Source organism: Anas platyrhynchos, chromosome 1 (genome assembly GCF_047663525.1).
Source record: "Anas platyrhynchos isolate ZD024472 breed Pekin duck chromosome 1, IASCAAS_PekinDuck_T2T, whole genome shotgun sequence".
NCBI lineage: Eukaryota > Metazoa > Chordata > Aves > Anseriformes > Anatidae > Anas > Anas platyrhynchos.
In genome coordinates, this window is record NC_092587.1 from 49,499,076 (window position 1) to 49,520,699 (window position 21,624).

Below are 21,624 nucleotides of genomic sequence, written 5' to 3' on the forward strand. Positions count from 1 at the left end.
AATATTTTACACAGGAATCCTTGCAGGGGTGGAAAATTAATAATTTATACATTAAAAACACTGTTTTGTAGCCTACCAAATGCAATTACAAAATAATACCTGTATCACATTGATTTGCAAGGCAAACTGTATCAGTCTACACTTCCTCTTGCTTATAATGTCCATCTCGGTTCTGGTTGAAACACAAAACCAAGTACAGCAGGATAGTGCCTTACTAAGTGCAAAAATAGCATATTGGCTGCAGCAGCCTGCTGCTTTTGTATCTGTCAAGAAGACCTGAGTTTGCATGAAACAAAGTTGACATATTGTCTAAGGAGCTTCCTAGGTTTCCCAAAATCTGGATTGTGGGAAAGAATAATGAGATTCATCATTGTTTCAGCACAATAAGACCTTGTATCCTAAAGTTGTCTGTCTCAGGAAGACAATGTTCATATCTTTGCAGAACTAGGGAATGGTTTCTCCTTCTTACTGAAGAACATAGTGAAGAAAAGTTAGTTCTATATTAGCATTTAGCAGGTTTAGAATATTTTTATCCCTTGACTCAAATAGAGTGATTTCTGATTCATTGACAGTATAGCTTGGAAGGAAACAAGGTTTATAAGCATCTGGATACAGCAACTGGCTTTTCCTTTTCACATGCAGCTGGTGGAGACCAGCAAGTGCCACTTTGGCATTATGGCATCAAATGGACAATTAGTTGAAAAATACTGGTTTTATCAGTTGTCATTAGGCATTCCTGAAGTCACCCACTGGAAAATAAATGAATCTGCAATGGTTAGGGGGGAGAGGTTTTATGGTTGGGAATTTTATGGAAAGTCATATACAGGATGTTACACATAGATGAAACAGCTATGAAAGCAGGTTGCCTGCTCAATTCATCTGAACATAAGGGGCAAGAGTACCTTTCCCTACTTATGTTTGTAACAATAACTCATTAATTTCCTTCCTCTTTACCCCCTATAGTACATTTGTATCATGTGTTTTAGATAGTATATGCAGAATTAGTTAGAAAAGTTTTCTGCATTTTGTAAGTACTTATACAATATTCAATGTCTAAAGAATTTCAAAGCTTACTCAGCAAGAGTAACTGGTCTTTCTGTAGCCTGTGTTTAAATCAGAATCCAAATAAGTCACATCGATGCTCTCTAATGAATTTTGTTTACTTTTATCATCATTCTCCCTACTACATCAATGTTGAAAAAATGAAGAAGAATATCAGTCACTAGAAAAGTATGCATCTGCTTTTTGTAATCATAACAAAGCATTTAGGGTGTGATCCAGAGATTCCTAGTTGTCTCATCCCAGCAGGGTGACTCACTTAGCTGGAGATAGGCTCCATTTTGTTCAATGGACTGCCAAAAGGTTGTTCAAGAAAACTCTCATGTTGACTGGGGAGCTTCCCAGAAGTCAGGGTGCCCAGATGGAGTAGCATGTGCAAGACGAGGATACACATAAATGTTCTGATGCCTGTGCAGTGAATGTCTGTGTATGTGTGTGTGTTTTTTCCCCTCCTCTACATAACAATTTTCCAGTGCAAAATGCACATTTTTTCTTAAAAAAAAAAAAGAAAAAAAAAGAAAAAAAAGGGGGGGGGGGGGCGAGGGGAGAGAGAAGCAGTCAGAAATACTTATGTATCCCCCTTCTAACAAGGAAGATGTCACAGGTGGAAAAGTACCTTCTTTGGTAATTAGGAGGTAGATACCATACAAAATTTCCTGTGAGCTAAAATTACTGTGGTTGGAGGAAGTTTAACCTAGATCTGCCACTCATTAGTGACCACCTTAATCTATAGGCTATTATATTCTGTGAGACTAGTACCAGCCTTCTGAAGGACAGTAAAGGTTGCATACTGGACTTAGTGCTATGCATTATTCAATGCATAGCATTGAATGCATAGCATTCATGCAATGGCTCCTCTAACTACACTGAAGTTATCTCCTGGGTACCTGAGAGTATGAAGGAAACTTTCCAGTTCAAAACTTACTTGCCAAAATTAGTTGGTTAAAAACAGTTTTTCCATGTCTTTAATTGTCTCTAACACAGCTGAATAACTACGTCCCTCAGTAGGCATATCAAATAATTATTGTACTTTTATGCTCTGGATACATTTTCTGTGAAAAAATAAAAGGGGGGGGGCAAGAAAGATCTTTTTTTCCTATTTTCATTTTCTGTTTGTTACAAAATTTTCTGTTTCTTGTTACAAAAGGCTTTTTAAGATATGAACATTAAGTTAGCTATCCATTTTTTAGGTACAAACATTAAGTTAGCTATCCATGACTATCCAAGCCAATGCTGTCTATAGCAGAGGTTCACAAGCTGTGCCTCAGCAAAGCAGCATGAACAAAGTAGCCTGAGGATCCAATATTGAGATGTTCCTACCCCAGCATTAGAAGAAGTAAAAAAAAAAAAAAAAAAAAAAAAAGCAAACAAACAAAACAAAAAAAATTGGAAAGCTTCGCCCAGGGTGAATACTGTTCTACATTGTCAGCTAATCCTGCTTCAGCTGTGTCTTATTTGTGGTTAATTGGTTTACTCAAGAAACTGAAGTGAAAAGTTCTGTGGCTAACTTGCTCTGAATGCAAGAAACTGTAAAATGTAGAACCTGTTCATCTGTGCAGTTTCTATCTCTCCCTGTGCTTAATTATTTTTTCATTTTATTATTTCTGTTTGATTTTGATGATTTCTTCCTAGTTATAATTAAATTTTTTTTCAGTATGAACTAGATATTTGGAAATATCCAGACTTGCCAATGTTTTGCTTATTTAGCAATGTGGTTTTCCCCTTTCTGCTTTTTCACTTAAGAATCTAGCTGCACATTAACCAGGGTAATTGAATATCTTGGATATCATACTGTGAAAAAGTGTCAAAGACATTCATTCATCAGCCTTTGTCAACACTCCAGATCATAAGCGAACAACCTGAATGAAAAAGTTGTTGATTTACAACTGAAATGACAGCCTTCAACACGCTAGCTAGCTAGGCCTCTAAAAAACTGTTAATTGAAATTATAGATTGTGGCAATGATAAAAATCTTTTGCAGAATGATTTGTATATAATACACATTTTTAATCTGAATTATCCTTTCTAGTCTAATCATTATTTTTTTTTTCCAAAAGCATCTTTTAGAAATCTCGTAAATTCAGCATTTAAGAGATTTCAGAACATGAAAACAATTAAATAGCACTGACTTTTTTTAAACTAATATAGAACAAGGCCCTATGGTATAGAGGTGTTTATGATAGGTAATGTGATGATGTGTGATTAAATCCTGTGGCCAACTTTGAAAATATCATTTTAGCTGAGAAGTAATTATAAATGGAAATCTGTTATGACTGCTGTGTGGGTAACTCTCATTTATGCTTAGTAAAGTGTAAAACTGGAATCTCTATTTATAAAGCTGTTGTTTAAGCTTCCCTTTTGTTCTGTCTTTGATTTAATTCAGTCTATTCAAGTTTTGCTCAAACAGCAGGTTTGGTCATTAGTAAATAACACAGAAATAGCATACCTCTTTGATCTCTTCAGTCCTTACGAACAATGTGCCTATAGGCATGTGTAATATAAATATTTTGTAAGTGCAAATAATTAAAAGATTTTGGATGATAGGCATGTTGAAACTAGCAGTACTTTTCAGACTTTCAGTTCCTGTTGGATGACATAGGACAAATAAGCAAGAAAAGCCTCAAATCATCTCAAAATTTACAACACATTTGTTTTTAACAGCAGTTATAAAAATGACTGTGCTTTTAAATCCCATTACTTCCCTGGGCCAAAAAAAAAAAAAAAAAAAAAAAAGAAAAACCAAAGCATTGCATTCTTATTGATTTGCATAATTACAAAATAAGTGGAGATTTTTAAACTTCATCTATGGATTGTCCTTTTGCGTCACGAAGTATGAAAACTGACAAGATACATCAGAGTTCTCTAGTCTTATTTAGAGTGTGCTGCTGTTTGTTTTCATAATACTGAGTTGATCTGGAAAACAAACAAACAAACAACACACTATTTCCAATGAATGAATTTTGTTACTTTTCTGATTTTTAGATAGGTCAAATTCTGTGCTACGACACTGACACAAGTCAGAGAAAAACATTCCATCTTCATTTACTTACTTCTATCTTTCTCAATTCTGAGGAACCAAATAAAGAAATCAGTGACTTCTGGCATGGACTCCATCTCCATAGAACAAATCAGGAAAACATCCCTGATCCTCAGGAAGTGTAATTGTTAGTGACTGTTTAATTCTGAAGATAAAACAATACATATATATATAATGTAAATACTTATAATGTATATATTATGTATATGTATTTACTTGAAAACAGTATAGCTAGTCCATTTCATTATCTAAATTTATTGTCTTTTTTACAACAATTTTGTTCAAAAAATTGCAGTGGGAAAGTAGTCTCTTAACTGAGGTCCCCTTTGCTTTCCTCTTCAATTCTGCAGCTTATATGAAGAGGGGGAGATGTTTCTCTGACCAGTTAAAGCTAGTTCTCTCTAAGCTTTGAGGTCATATACACGAATTTTGCAAGGAGCTCTCAAAGGTCCTTTCAGAGACTGACAGCATCCTGGTCACTTCTACATGCAAAACAGAGAGCAGAGGAACAAACACAATGAGGTCGGCCAAATTACTCAAGAGGAGGAAAATCAGCAGAACCAGGCCCCCACATTCCAAGTCTCACTACCCTTTCATCAGAAAGCCAGAAATAGACACAGAGTTGTTGTCTTTTGTGTCTCAAGCATCACTCTGAGCCTGACAGCTTCATCTCCCAAGAGCTTGGATTGTTTCTGTTTGCACAATTTCAAAGCTTTGTGTGGTGTATTTTTATTTATTTATTTATTTTTTTAAAGAATATTAGGTACCTCCCTTCACACTACTTCTACTATTTTCTCCTGGTGATTATTTGTACAAATATAACCAGGCATTTCTGCTGTCTCTGTGTATGGGTACTCACTCTTCCATGATTTTGTAGTTAGCTAGATTAGAAAGCTGGACTGCTTGAAGGATCATGCAGTTAACAAGAATGGAAGTTGTCTGCTTGTTACAGCTTACTCAGCCATCTCACTAGCGACAGCATGGGAGAAGAGAAGACAAAAGGCCAGACTATCCTTTTCAGCTGCAGCCCACACTGAAGTTTTGCCTAAATAAGTCAGGAAGCCATAGTCTAAGAAAGCAATTGACAAGTTTTACTTGAGATATAAGATATATGTAAGATTTAAGAAAGAGAAGAGAGAGATTTACTTGTTGTTTAGTAATTCTGGGTAAAGTGCCTGGCACTGTTCTCTCATGTTAATAACGTAGCTTCCAAGCAATCTTAATTTTCATGCTTCTTTAGCCCTTCTAGGTTACTATAATGATATTCAGTACTTTAAATCTGTAATTTTATCTCTCTGCTTTTGTAAAGAACTTCATCCCTGCTGTTTGATTTGCATTGGTTTTAAACTGAGGGGTGAGGAAGTCCAGGCTGAAGGTGTGAGCCTTCTACCTGATGCAGAGAACAGATGAGCCTGAGATGTGTCACAGTTCGTGCAGAAGCAAATGCTGGTCCCAGTCCTGCCCTTTTGGAGGCTTGGGAGCCTGCACAGGCAAATTCCATACTTGCAGTATATGTACGCATCATTGACTGTTGTTGACAGCTTCAGTCAGCTGGCACAAGAAGCTTTATAACCAGAGGCAACTTTTGATTATCCATAACTTAGATGCTTTAACATTCTGGAAATGAAGATCTACAGCTTAAACTTGGCACAGGTCTCTGTGGAAAACCAGCAAAGCAAAGGAACAGCAGAAGGTGATGGAAGTTAGGCAATGTAGCCAAGGAGACACCCAGGTGCATTACAGCTAGTTCTAGTTATCTGTTCTGTCCGAATCTCACAAGCCTGTTGAAGTACATTACACTGTTCTTCCAATAGGATTTAGTGAGAAAGGTAGTTTCAAAGCCAAGCTACTGCTACCGATAGGCCAGGGTATGTCACTTAGGAACAAAAAAAAAAAAAAAAAGTATATGGTATTGCTGTTTAAGACCTCAGTATTTGGGCAGGGCCAATTATGGTTTTGCTTACAGTTTAAGTTTGTAAATGTAATGGCTGTGATGAAAACTTTTGCCTTTTATCTTGCTGTGGTCTGTTACCATTTTGTTCCTTATCATCCATTATCACATTAGAGACACAGGTTTATTGAATACTTTATCAGATGAAAGACAAGCATTTAGTTAGTTTTATATCGATGATGAAGAATATAGTGATTTTTTCTCTTCTTTGGTATCTGTTAACTTTGCAGAATCTTAACTAGGTGATTAAGTCCAGCAGGATTCCACGCAAGCAATCTGACAGCTCAATAAGTTTTCCATTATTACTCTAAAGACACTTTCTTCCACAAAAGATCAATTAAGTGCATTTCTGTGGACCCCTGCCATATAGCAGTATGAGTACATGCTCATGAAAGATGGAAAGTATTGTTGCATCTTGACTTCATATATGAAAAACATTGCTACAGTCTCTTATTACTTCGTTTGGAGATTACTCACTTTTTTTTTTCTTTTTTTATTTCCTTTTTTTTTTTTTTTTTTTAATTATTAAATATAGACTTGGATTATCACTTGCTTTTGTCTTCAACTACTCCTACTTAATCCTCTTGTCAAAGCCCAGAGTTCCTGCGGGAATCCAGTGACAGATGATGTAAATGACATTGCAAAATTGGTAAGTAGCTTTTATTTTAAATTATTCTTTATGTTAAACAATAATCATTGGATAATGGCCTTACATTTTTAAGGAAAGTTAACAAATCTAGATTAGAACTAGAAGAATGCTTAAAAAAAATAATAATCCATTAACATCTGTCACTTGATCAAAACCAAAACCTTTATTGCAGAGAATGGAAAATAGTTTCAGCACATATAACAGGTGACTTTGACCAATTTAGAGTATATATACATATGTGTTTCGTTGTCTCCAAACTTGCATAAAAACTGTCAAAAGTTTTGATTCCTCAAACATTCTCTGGGAACAGACTGTTTCCCATATAGATGAAAGACTACTGTCTTTGTGTTGTTGACATGTAGGGAGTAGACTGATGACAAACAACATGAAAATGAAACACAAGTCTTTACCTTAGTTTTCTGGGAAACTTGTACCATATATAAAAAATAATGTGATATTAAATATCTTTGTGGCAATCAAAGCAATAATGACTGAACAACTCTTATAATCTTAGGCGTGAGTAGGCTACAAAGAATATTCTATATTTCTGTTTCTACTTGCTTTGTCACGCCAATTAGTTTAAATCTGAAGGACTGACAGCTGCATCCGTAAATCAACTTAAGTACATTTTAACTGTTACTTAGTTGAACACTGCATTCACCTGAAAAACTGCATCTTCATGTGTGAAGTCAGTTGGTGTTTGACTTTACTAAACTCCTTGATTATGTTGACTTACAGTACCACAGGATCTAGCACCGGTGTTTTTAAGAAATACCATATACTGAACATTTAAAAAACATACCTGCACTTACATATTGTCTTCAGCTGAAAATTATGACTGTGTTGTGGAGAAACAGTTGCAAGACTGGAGTTTATGCTATCAGACACTTAATTTGGAGTCCCTAGCATTTGCTGCCAGTGCAATGTTTTTGTTTTCTTTGGGCATTGTTATATGCATTGGCACATAGTGCAAATCTCTGGGGGTCCTCTATAGTCCTTCTCAAATGCTCACTGCTTCACATTAGTCCCTTTAGGCATAAGTCTGAAGTATTATCATAAAAAAAAAAAACATGCCAATATTTCATCTCTTGAAAGAGTATTAAGCTTTGATTTAAAACTGTTGAAAGCATGACAGAGCAACAAAAATCCTGTGAGGGCTGATGAAATTGCCTGGTACAAGGTCAGCAGTAACTTTTTGTCAATTATATATCTTCAGAACACATGATTTGACTTTCCCTTTAGTACAATTTAAATTTCAAGTATGTGTAAATACAGATAACAAAAATTTGTATCCAGCTTGAGCAATCACACTTTTCTTTTATGATACATTATGATATACACCTAATACTACAAAAATCAAGTTTGCTTTTTTTTTGTTTGTTTGCTTGTTTTGACTGTGATTTTTCCATATCATATTCCTGCATCTTCCTCCTGTCTAGTCCAGCAACTGCAGTTCTTGCACATACCCCTGCAGCACTACATATCCATACCCCACCCTCCTTCACACTTCTTCACCTCTCTCCACATACAACCTTATTGCTAGCTCCCTCCCATGGCCCCTGGGCATGAGGCCTACCTGGGCAATGTTCTGAGCTCCTACCAGGTTCATATCCCTTTTTACTTGGGCTGCTGGCTGGAAGGAAGGAGTTCGGGTGGTGAATATTTTGGTGCATGTGCACTGCTTGTCCTGGAAGAAAAACCCTGCCTACTGTCTGGCTTGCACTACCCTTCTGATGTTGCCAAGACTGAGCATAACACAACTGGGCTGAGCTCCTCTGCCACTCCTCAGTGAAGATGCTGTACTGTTGTTCTCCTGACTTCAAAGAATCACAGAATCACAGAACTGTCTAGGTTGGAAGAGACCTCAAGATCATCGAGTCCAACCTCTGACCTAATGCTAACAAGTCTTCCACTAAACCATATTGCTAAATTCAACATCTAAACGTCTTTTAAAGACCTCCAGGGATGGTGACTCCACCACTTCCCTGGGCAGCCCATTCCAATGCCTAACAACCCTCTCAGTAAAGAAGTTCTTCCTAATATCCAATCTAAAACACCCCTGGCACAACTTTAGCCCATTCCACCTCGTCCTGTCACCAGGCACACGGGAGAATAGACCAACCCCCACCTCACTACAGCCTTCTTTAATGTACTTATAAAAAGCAATAAGGTCGCTCTTACCTATATGCCTTTCATATCTCTTTATAGAATGCAAAATTTTGGTGAAGTTAGCTAAAAGCTTCAAGACGTTTTGGGTGTGAGAAATAACAGACAGATACAGAGAATGCCAAGGCTGAACACCAGACACCTGAGTTCTCTTTGTTTTGAGTGTTTGAAGATGTTTTGATGAGACTTTGTTTCCCTGTTTTGTCTGTATATATTAATATTTGCATGGATTTTTTGTGCAAAAATCATTTCCATAAAGTCTGAACTGAAGAGATAATGTGGAAATAACTGTAGGATCTTAAATTTAGTACAAGAACTCTTGGTTTTTATTAGACTGACTGTTTTTATAAGAGAAGGCTGAAACTCACAGAGAATGCTGACTAACCATATTATCTAGCTGAAAAGAACAGTTATTCCAAATGCTGTTAAAACTATATTTGCTGTAAATTTGTTATCAAATTTTTGACAGAAAATCATGGCTGCATCATGAAGCTTTCATCATTGAAAGCATGAATATCTACTTGAACTCCTAAATGATCTTTTCTTCCCATCCTACTACTATTAGTCTTAAGAAGTGTCTACAAAAACCACTGTGTGTGCACTGTAGAATGATTCCTGAACTACTTTAAAAAAAATAAAATAATAATAATAATAAAAAAATAAAACCTAGCCTAGGTGCTGGTGTTCTCAACATGGCTATGTACATTTGGTATGGGTAAATGTCTGTAGTTCTAATACCTGGAGCAGACCACTGACATTTCTGCATAGCACTTAGTATTTTGGTATATTAGCATATCTGGATTAATTAAAGAGAAACTTTGTTTTCAGAATGGATGGGTAGCAATAGATTTGGAAACAGGTTTTCAAGAAGTATTTGTTTTGTATTTATGATTTTTTTAATGTTACATGGAGTATATCCTTAGTATATACAACATGGACTCCAAGATGTTTGCTTAAAAATTTAGTTCAGGCAGGGCCTATGACTCTTGTAAATTACTATAAATATCATGTACCATCTGCATTTTGAAACAAAATATGCTGATTAAATTGAGAAATTATATTCTGAAGATTTGTCTTCAGCGTTAGGCATAGCCTGCATAGGTGACTGAGTTCTTTATAGGCCTTTATAGATCTATTTCTTCACTGATCCAAAGATTTTATGCCAGTAGAATATTGTGTCTTTAATCACTTTCTTCCCCTTTCACACTGAGAACAAACTGTAGGATTTCCCAGAAGGAGCTGGGGATTTCACAGAAGCTAATATTATTGTATGTACTGTTATTGCCGATGGTTATTGTGATGTTATTATACAAAGGCTTTTAGTAGATCTTTATCATGCTTGCTGAGAACAATATGGCAGTCATTTCTACAGGCTTTATTCTTGGCCACACTGGCATGTTCTTTGGACTCTTTTGTTCAAAGTCATGTATCTAGTCCAATATCTGTGTGAGATAACTTACTGTTCAGCAGTAATACTCAGATACCATCATTTATCTTAGGATGTAGGCCTGTCTTACTCACAAACATTCAGACATCATCTTAGATTCTGTATGGACTGAATCTTCCACATGGGAGGGCTATGAGCTCTTCATCTCCCCCAAATGTTATCCTTTCCTGTGCCTTTTTCTTCTCACTGTAAAGTAATAACACTTAATAATAATAATCTCTCCAGCTATTCAGGTCTATAATAAAGGTGTCCATTTTGGCTCTTGCCAATTCTCAAATGCTTATTAAGTTCACTTCTAATGCTATTTTTTTTTTCCATCATAAAATGAAAAAAAGTGTTTATGTAGCTTTTTGTCTATACCAAAACATCTTTCTTCCAGGTTCTTGGTGAATTAAAATCCAGTCTACTGAAAAGTCTTTTTCTGCCTTCAGCCTCTACAATTTTGCCATTCTGTCTGTTCATTGTGCTGTTCTGACCATATATCTTCTACTCATTTCCCTTAAGCTGTTTATCTTTCGTTTTATGATCAATGGCAAGCTTATTGGTTTGTCTTCACAGGCACTATTTACACTGCCTGTGAAGTTGTAACACATTTTGGCTTTACATGCTTGTTGTAGCATCTTCTAAATATTTCCTGGTTTCTTGTGGCTGTGTTCTGTTAAACTATCGTATTCCAGGAAAATGAGAAGAACATTCCCCAGTCAAAACTTTCTGTGAATGTAAATCAGGCACGTCTACTAAGCCTATGCTGGTGGAGAATAAATAAGACACACTGTTCAGTGCCCAAAAATGTGGTTCATTAGCTTAATCAACTTCATGTTGAATAAGAAACTGAGGACAGATGTATTGTGTAACTTGCTTTCACTGGTATTAAACTGTATTTTCACTAGCATCATACTAGACTCTTAGCAAAAGTTATAGAAAGGAGGAAGAGATTCGATAAAATGAAGGTTTCTGAGTATTAACAAACTTAAGACCAAAACAGTCTATTAATACAAAAATTACTTGTAGTATTTTCTGTAAGATTAAATTGAAATCTTTATAATGTAATTTTGTACTATGTAGAAGGTGTCCTAAATAACAGCATTTCCAGAAGAAAAGAACAATTCAACAATCTTTTTGTTTTTAAATAGAGAGAACTTTAAAAGAACATAGTTTCATACCTATAGAGAATTAAGGTATTTAGAGAGTATTCATTCTGCATCACAAATCATTTGAACTGCTGCCTCTTTTTAAATGAAGATGTCTGGAGGAAAACACATTACTTGATGAACAAATGTTCCATATTATAAAACTGTAATTGCATCACCTGTCGGTAAAGCCTATCCCCATTGTTCTTTTCACCATAGAAAGTCAGCATAAAGCTATGCTACTACATTACTGTAATTGTGGCTTTGATTTTGCATAAGAATGTATGGATGTATGGAATGGATCCAACTCTACTGAGTGAAGGGGTTACCAAAAAAAAAAAAAAAAGGCAGGGTGCGGGGGGAATCCAGTGTTTTTATCCTGTGCAGATAATCTGCCAGTATGGATATAAGAAGTGTGAACAGAAATTGTTACCATGTTGTCTTAAGCCAAATGATAAAGATTTAATTAACTGCTTCATTAGCAGATGAGGTAAAGTAGATTGCAGAGATGATGGACAGAAAGTGGAAGCTCCTGCAGAAAAAGAAAAGCTGAGGATGCAAAGAGGGAAGAAGCAGATGTATTCAAGATGGGAAAAAAATAGGAATGAGGATAAGAGAAATGAGAGTTAGAAATGGAAAAGGAAAGTAAGTTTTTCCATCATGTGCCTCTGAATAAAAAAGAAATAATTTACAACAGCAAATGGTAATATTTACTGTAGACTTACTTAATCGTACAAAAAGTATATTTGGGTTATGCAATGTTAACGGTGCTGTATTAAATATTGAAACCTCTGTATGTCAAAAGGAATCTTACATTCCCCAGTTTTTATTGCACCTAGGAATATAGAACTTAATATTGCTTTTATATGAATTTAAAGACTTAAGTTCCCTATTCTTCATGTCTGGAAAGAATATTTTGTTCTCAGAGCCTGATAAAATTTCTACAACTATACCAACCACTAAATCAGAGAAATCTGGGGGGCAATTTAATTGAAGTGTAGGGTTATTTTTGTTGTACATGTTACTTTCCAAGACTATCATAAAAAATGTTACTCTTTTATAAAACAAGGAAGATTATGCAGGCAGGTAATTTGTTACCCTCCAGATTTGTCACTGTACTTTAGGCCTTGTGTAAGGGAACTGAAAGACTGTTCCAGAACTCAGAAAGTTTCAAGGAACAGTCATGTTTCATCCTCCTTTGCTCAGGCAGCTCACAGCCCTTTTGTCCATTGTGCTGCTCCTGGTTGGGAACTGCAGCAGCCAGCCACCTTGGTAAACAGAATACTTTCTGCCTTTGTGCACAGGTGCAAAAGATATGTGTAGCCATGTTTGACCCTTTTTTGGCCCACACTCTCATTCCTGCATAAGGATAATTCTGCAGTTAAAAAGCAAGTGGTTACTTTTGGATCGGTGGTTGGCCTTCAACAAAATATCAAGATTCATTTCAGGAAGCCTGAAATGCAAGCTTTAGTTCAAATGTGTTCTTCACTCTTACATCAGGGGCTCTAGCCTGTTTGCTGTGAGTGAATTGGGAAGTCAAACTGGTACACGAATTTAACTACCTCACTTTGACTGAGCTCTCATCTTTTATCATCAGCAGAGCATCTGGCATGTGGAGTTCAATCAATAAAATTTTAACAAATTGTTATGTCTTGAGGTAGGGCATGTACTTTGTGTTTGACACCTTCCCCCCTCACTGATCTTCATTTTTAATAATAAGTTCAAAAATATTTTTTCTGATTCACAGTCTGTCAAGAAAAAAAAAATCTGAGACTGAGCTGTATTCTCCAGGTTTGTTTGAGGAGCTGTAAGAGTGCTTGGGCAGTTACATTTTTTAACTGTGCATGAAAAGTGCTTGACAGGCTCTGATGCCAGTAAAGTAGATTGTATACATAATGCATATCAATTCTTGTAGTGTTCATTGATTTGGAACAAATTTAATCTTCCAGTGACCTTTCTTAAAGAACAGTAGTTTTGCTGACATTGCTAAGTACTGAATCCCACTAGAGTGAGTAGGGGAAACTTTGCACACAGAGTAGCATCTTCACTATCTTTGCTGGTTGAAATGTTGCTAATCCTACCTCTCTAGGCACGCAAAGGAAGCTGGAAAGAGACTGCATTATCTATTAATGTCAGGGTGGTTTTAGAGCAAAAAAAAAAAGAGTGGATAAGAATTTAGAATAAATCAGAAAGGTTCAAGATGCTCTAAAGAAAGAACAAATGTATTGCAATAATTTTCACTATTTTTAGTATCTTGAATCAATTCCTCAAAAATCCAGGTAAACAGAATTTGATATAGAGATTTTTAGTGGCACTTCTGCAGCTGCTGCTTTGGGAATATGTGGTTATAAAAATAAAAATAAATAAAAAAATAAAAATTGATCTATGGAAATGAATTAATGGTGGTTATTTTTATAAAACCTGTTTTTTTGTTGCTGTAGAAGAAAGCCAGAGGTCACTGAACTCAGGGACTGTGTTTCAGTCCATGGTGTAAAAAAAAAAATGTTTGGAAGTCGCTAGTGACTGACATAAGTACTGTCCTTGATCATTGCTTGAACCTGAACATTTTGAAATTGCTGTTTCAATTTTAAATTGAAACTACATTTTAATTAACAATAAAACATTCTGTTGTGTCAAACAAAATATTACCTAAAAACTGCACAGAAAGAAAAAAAATCACTTTGCTGGTTGCTATAGCAGCAGAAGCAGAAACAGACATGACAGAACGATCTTTAACCCAAAGAAGCAGAAATGCTTTGCTGAACAAAGTGTAGATTCTACTTCAGGAAGGGAATTATGTATATCCTTGACATCTTTTGTCTAAATGGATTTCAAATAAAGATGAGAAGTATCCATTGAATCTTTAATCAATACAAATGAGAACAAATTTGCTGTATCACTAAGTATCACAGTACTGGTAGACCTTTTGGACAAGGTTTTTCAAGAGATTGTAGATCGTGGCAGCATATCCCCAGTCAGCACATTCACCATATGATAGCATATCAAGCATATCTCAGAGTAGTGTTGGATCCCATCTGTAGGAGACTGCATTGTATAGTTTAGTAAGACGTCTTTCTCCACTCCTTATCCTTGCTTCAGAGCACCCCATACTTACCCACAGTGGTAGAGTTGTGCTCAGCTGATATGTGCAAAAGCTTTCCTTTGCCCCAGGACACTTCAGTGATGTAATTATATCGCTCACCATTAGTAGGAGGCACAGCTTCAAAGTTAAAGTTGTGCGTAAGTGTTTTTCTGTCACCATAAGGTAGGCAGGTATTTTGTTAGGTTCAAATTTATTATTTTGTTAGGTTTGTTAGGTTCAGGTATTTTGTTAGGTTAGTCGGCTGAATATGAGCTAGTAGTGTGCTGAGGTGGCCAAGAAGGCCAACGGCATCCTGGCTTAAGAAGCAGTGTGGCCAGCAGGACTAAGGAAGCGATTGTCCCCCTGCACTTGGCTCTGGTGAGGCCACACCTCAAGTACTGTGTTTAGTTCTGGGCCCCTCACTACAAGAAGGATATTGAGGGGCTCGAGCGAGTCCAGAGAAGGGCGACGAAGCTGGTGAGGGGTCTGGAGAACAAGTCCTATGAGGAGCAGCTGAGGGAGCTGGGTTTGTTCAGCCTGGGGATAAGGAGACTCAGGGGTGACCATATCAGTCTTTATAAGTAAATTAAAGGAGGCTGTAGTGAGGTGGGGTTGGTCTATTCTCCTGTGTGCCTGGTGACAGGACGAGGGGGAATGGGCTAACGTTGCGCCAGGGGTGTTTTAGATTGGATATTAGGAAGAACTTCTTTAATGAGCCCATTGGAATGGGCTGCCCAGGGAAGTGATGGAGTCATCATTCCTGGAAGTCTTTAAAAGACGTTTAGATGTTGAATTTAGCAATATGGTTTCGTTTAGATGTTGAATTTAGCAATATGGTTTAGTGGAAGACTTGTTAGCATTAGGTCAGAGGTTGGACTCGATGATCTTGAGGTCTCTATCAACCTAGAAAATTCTGTGATTCTGTGAAATGCCTTCTTACGTTGAAAGTTACTTGAAGGAGAAGGGCTTAGTCAAAGATTACCGGGCATGCATGTTTGGAGATGTTCAGGTTACATGCGAATTGCCACACAAATTTTCCCAACAGTTGAAGACATGCCATTAAAAGATGGAAATGCAGTGGAAATTCTGCAGTAGTGCATAACCTCAGAACATCACTTCTTCTCACCACATTAGTGATTTTAATTCTTCTGGGCAGTGCTGAACATGATCAGATTGGATCTGGGAAAGTTAGGGAGGTGTGGGAAGATACTTCTCTCCTGAGCAAATAAGATTCAGTAGCAATTCTGTAGGAAACAGTATGCACATTTTTACAGCTTGTAGGTTACACAAATCTGTGTTGAATATTTGATGGATTCTGTTGAATACAAAACAATGGAATGTGATGGAAGATGTCTTATTTTTTGTAATTGGTAATAACATTTTTATTATCTATTTATTGTAGGTTGGAAATCTGCCAAATGATTATATGATAACCCTTAAATATGTCCCGAAGATGGATAGCTTGGTAAGTACAATCACTTCATGATAATTCCAATAAAACAGCCCACTAGAACCTGTGGTGGTGATAACATTTTTAGCTAGTCCTATGGCTTAATAAGTTACAGTTGAAGGACAGTTGTTCCACTTTTGCAAGTATTCGTTTAAAAGACAGGAATATATAGTGATTCCTGAAGTCACTTAAAACCTTGCTAATTACAAGAATCCTGCAAAAATATTTCTTCGTATTCCATTTTTTACCATTTTTCTCTGGAAAAAAAATAAATACACCTAACTATGCTATTATTTCATTATGCCAATTGATTTTTCTTTTTCTTAAACAAGTAGTTTCTTATGAATTGTAGTTTGGAATATATCCTAAAATATCATTCTAGCTTAGAAATTTTGTTAAAGTACAGCAAACGGACTAGACAATGAAGAGACGCCCAAGTTCAGTAAATAACAGTGTCAGTAACTAAACAAAAGGACAAAAAGTGAGGATGTTATTTCATTCAAACATGCTGTGAAGTTCCTTCTACACATTCTTTCTATGTAACTCCATAGTTAATACATAATGATGCTTTTAAGTAAACACCTTCTGCCTTCTTTAAAATGTTATAGCCTTTTGTATTAAAAACTTTTTCATACTATCTTATTGCTTATTCTACTAAATATTTTTTCCCTATTTTTTTCCCATATTTTTTAAAAGGATGGGTTGAAAATGCTCTCTTGGTTGTTGCATGCAGTGAAAAAAAAAAAAAAAAGAAAAGAAAAGAAGTTGAACATAGCAATTCTGCTGAATGCATATTCCTTAAACTTTACTCCTTTGGCAGAAAAAATCAGCAGAACAAATTCTATGGAAATCATGTACACTAGGTCCTATATAATACAATTAAAACTAATGAAAAAATAATTATTTGCTCAAAATAACCATTACCCAGGAAGACTAGCTGCCACCATCCCCTGGTTGCAGTGCATTTTGCAATTCAGCCCTTTCAATGCCTGCTGTGATGAGCATCAGTGGAGAGCAGCCGTAGCCTGGGTTCTGCTCCCCACTCAGGGATGAGCACTGCAGCTGCCTGGTGTGGGCTGGGCTGTGTTCTCTCTGCTGCTCTCTTGGGAAGTGTTTATGTTGTGGATGAAGAAGACCAGGGAGCCAGCTTGAGCAATGGACTCCCAGTTGTTCTCACTGCTTAACTCTTACCTCCCTCCGTGGTTTAGTTTTGGCTGCCAGTAAGTAGTTTCTTCTATAGTTTAAACGCCATGTCATCTTGCTGCATCACATCCAGAAACCTAGATCCAGTTTACATTTATGATGTGTAGCCAAGAATTAAATAGGAAGAAGAGAAGTTTAGAGCTGGGATTTCCATATTCACTCTGCTTGTACACCACATTCAGTAGTGGTGAGGGAAGGTGCAGCTCTTGGCTGCATGCCTTCCCAGGGGGAAGTATTCAGCGGTATTCACGTCCTGCTCTGCCAAATTCCTCTCTGGGGATTTCAGCTTGTGTACCACAGCACATACCACAGCAAGGGCTGACTGAATATGTAGGTTTTGCTCTGGGATCTTAAAGGTCCCTGCAAGCTGAGAAACCTAGGGCTTTGCATAAGGCAAACACCTTTTGTTCAGCTTTGAAAAAACTGAAACAACACTTTGCAGTTTGTTGTTTTTTTTTTTTTTTTTTTTTTTTTTTCCCCAATAGATTTCAATCTTAAATGTGTGCACAAAGTGAGAAATGTACCCAAGGTAGAAAATCTAGAATGTAAATGACTAAAGGTAGGAAGGCAGAGTGAATGCAAAGCAGATGGAAAGCCAGTGTAGTGCATGTAACAGGAACAGACTGACCTGATCCATTAAACAGAATGGTTGTTGCATTATGCACTAGCTCAAGGCATTTGAGTGGTGTTAAAAGTAGTCTTGAATAGAGCAAAGTGTGTAGTCTAACCTGAAGGTTAAAAGGCAAAGATGACAGCAGCAGGGGCTAAATTCAAAAGGAGAGATAAACTCCAAACTTTTAGATAAATGTAGAAAGAAAAAACTAAATGACGAGTACCTGCAAATACAGAGGAAGTTAGGTTTGTAAGTATTCCAAGATATAATTCCTAGTCCAAATTTACACACATAAAAAGAGCAGAGTCAAACCTCTGTTTCTTCTTGACAAATAATGTCAGTTTTAGCAGTTTCATCCCTGTGTTTGATAGGTATTGAGAAAGCACGAGAATGCATCTCTTGATATTACTGAAAAGAAAACTTAACGCTCCCATGGAATACAGCTTTGTAAGTCAAAACAGTTCAGCCGGAGGAGATTCTCATGCACTTGCTAAACCACAGGAACAAAACCTCAGATAAAGTTTCCAGGTTTGCAGTTCAGAGTAGCTACACCAAAGCAAAAGTAAACTTGTTTTCTGTCTCCTGATGGGAGATGACACAATGCATGCTGCTTGAATGGAGTACATTTCAACAAACCATCTCTGATTTTTGAATCTGCCTCTCTCCTCCTGTTGTAGTGCTTGAAGGAGAAAAGGGAAGCAGAGAATCAAGCCAAACACTATCCGTTTCACATTGTGTTTCATTCCTTTTAAACTCTTGATATAATTGCAGAAAACTTGTTAGTAGTGTGTGAGAAACTTGTACACAAAAATGAAACCTGAGGTGGAGCTAAACAATGTGTTTCCTTTCAGTTCTCTAAGCATGGAAGCCTAGTGATCTGGTTGGTCTTTGAAAGTATGGATGTTTCTTCCTCATCAAAGACATATACAGATCATGGCAGAACAGCTCTGTTACTTAGAAAGTCATTTGTCTCCAGGTAATGATATTGATAGTAGTAAATACATTTTTTTTTAGAATAAACAATCTGTATGCAGAGTTATTGCAGAAATTGACTCAAATGAGATAAGTCTAGAAACAGGTAGAGTGGCAGAATTTTCCCTTGTGCTGCAGGAGGAGGTATGAATGATCTCATTGGATGCTGCCCAGGAGGGTTGTGGAGTCTCCTTCTCCACATTCAAAACATCCGTGGACGTGTTCCTGTGTGACATGACTTAGGTGTTCCTGCTCCAGCAGGGGAATTGGACTAGATGATCTTTCAAGGTCCCTTCCAATCCCTAATATTCTGTGATTCTGTGATTCTGTGAAATCATGGAACATTCAAAACAATTTTAGTAATACTGAAGGTACATATTCCTTAGGGGTTGCTAGGCCAAAATCTTCATGGCTGGCAGGCTTGAACGATCATTTGACATTTTCACCAGTTGAAAAAAATTGCTCCATATGTGCAATAAATTTCCATAACATTTACTGTGAATAGTGCAATATTTATTGGGAAGAGATTTCCATATACATGTTGCCATGTGATTAACACGTTACCTGCCTTTCTACTGACCATACCTGGTAAGGGCAATTTCTTTTTTTTCTTTGTTATTGTTTTGGTTTGTTTTGGGTTTGGTTTTGGTTCTTGTTTTTGTTTTTCTGGGGAGAGTGGAACTGAGTGGCTCTTTTATTTACTTAACTATTGTTATATAAATCCAAGTAAAATAAGTTAAAGACTCCTGTAAGGTAACAAAATGAATGACCAGGTTCTAATTGTGTGAACAGCTGTATAAACCTTATCTGCAATCTAGCTGCACAGGAATCAGTTAAAGTGTTTGAACTCTATTCCAGTGGCACGGATGTGGCAGATACCATGACAGGTTGTGTAAAACTCTTTTGTTGTCGAGAACTCAGGAAAAGAAAGACTTTTAGGTATAGAAACTATTCTTAGGAATGGCATTTAGTGAAAGCACTAAGAGAAGTTAACTGAGCTAACTAGTTCAGAGGTGGATAAAGGCACACATGGTTTTCCATAGCAAAACATCTAGGGAATTATCCTTCAGAAGAGATTTAAGTCAAGAATCTTTGAGATTAACTGAGTCATGTAGGGTAACAATGATACAATTAAGACTGAGTATAGTTTTCCTATAAAAAAATAGTTGTTGGTTTTTTTTTTGGAAAGTTTTTTTTTTTTTTATAGGAAAAATATAGTTTTCCTATAAAAAAAAAAAAAAAAAAGGTCTGGAGAGAAAAAAAAGGTTAATGAAAGCATAGAAGAGGGTTCATAGTAGCATGTCCTAAGGCTCAAATTCTCAACAGACTTATGCTTAGCATTCATTAAGAATTTAATGAAAGGATGGCATCAAACAGACAACCATAAATATGTCAGTATCAGTGAGAATAGAAATTTTACCAAAAGGACTGAAGAAAAAGTTGGCTGACACAAAAGGAGATTTTTAATTTAGACATTCAAGATAATTTAAATTGGAAAGAACAATCTAATCTTTAGAACATTGAGTTGCATAACCAGCTTTTGGAAAAGTCTGATATTTAATCTACCTCTCTGTCTTTCTTTTTATCCCCTGACAGCCTAATCACTGTTGGTTGCATTTGATGGTGCCTGAATTTTCAAGGAGTCTACATAGTCTTCTCCAGAAATTTTCTGATATTTCCGATATGTCTGATGTTTTAAGCAACTATTCAATCATCAATAATCTCACAAGGATAATTAATGATCTTATGGCATGTCTAGCTTTTGATAAAAATAAGGTAATCTAATGCAGATTTTCTACTTTTATGTTGGATACTTTTACTTATTTTTTTAAAATTTGTTTTCATTTCTATTGCTGTATGTCTGAAATCCTGCTTTGTTTAGAGATGCACTGAGTACATTGTGCTAATGTTGGATAGTTGTCATTTCCTGTTTCAAAGAAAATGACTTGCATGAAATTACAGTATATGCAAAGATCTTTATGCAGTTATATAAGTAGTGAAATTACCAGCCTTAACATAATTAATTCATTCATGTCTGTTTCCAACAAGCAGAAGTTTTCCTTGTACATCCAGCTTAAATTACATATTTTCCTAGTGATCTTAACGTAATGTAAAAATTATGTAGTTGAAACTATTAATATACTCTTAAAGTATGTATCACAGTTTGTGAGGCTCAGAAAGCTTCACCATGATTTAATGTAACTTTTTATACAGAGGTGCAGCAAAGACTAGAGGATATTGCTCCATTTCCATGTTTCTGTAAGCCAGCAGCAGCTGGGAGGATTCCATGAGTCTTTGGGTATCTGATGGATCAAACATATGAGATTCTCTAGGATTAAATTGATAGGGAAAACTTAATTTTCTAATCTCCTACCCAGCTCTAACCAGTCTATCAGTAATTAAAAATTCTGTAGTCAATGGTATTGTCTCACTGAAAAATAATGGCCCAAATTCATCATGTTTTATAGGACTACGATTTCATCTTCTCTATGCATTTATTTGTCTAGAAAGTCCTTAGCTGTTGTAATCACTTCTTTTTTCCTCTCCTCTCCTCTCCTCTCCTCTCCTCTCCTCTCCTCTCCTCTCCTCTCCTCTCCTCTCCTCTCCTCTCCTCTCCTCTCCTCTCCTCTCCTCTCCTCTCCTCTCCTCTCCTCTCCTCTCCTCTCCTCTCCTCTCCTCTCCTCTCCTCTCCTCTCCTCTCCTCTCCTCTCCTCTCCTCTCCTCTCCTCTCCTCTCCTCTCCTCTCCTCTCCTTTTCAATTCAGAATAAATTAAGTGCACAAAAATACCCAATGTCATTTGATGTGATATAAGCTTGTAACCTTGTCATATATTGCCATTATATTTCTGAGAACTTATTCCGTAA

The 21,624-nt window shown here is 36.5% G+C and overlaps 1 protein-coding gene across 1 annotated transcript in view; it reads left to right on the forward strand.

Moving 5' to 3' along the window:
* Window positions 1–21,624, forward strand: part of KITLG (KIT ligand) — a 54,998-nt gene that overhangs the window by 18,889 nt on the left and 14,485 nt on the right. The window contains exons 2-4 of the mRNA XM_027451740.3: window positions 6,583–6,696; window positions 15,924–15,986; window positions 20,356–20,535. Of these exons, the coding sequence (XP_027307541.1) occupies window positions 6,583–6,696; window positions 15,924–15,986; window positions 20,356–20,535 (357 nt within the window). The remainder of the gene's footprint in view (window positions 1–6,582; window positions 6,697–15,923; window positions 15,987–20,355; window positions 20,536–21,624) is intronic.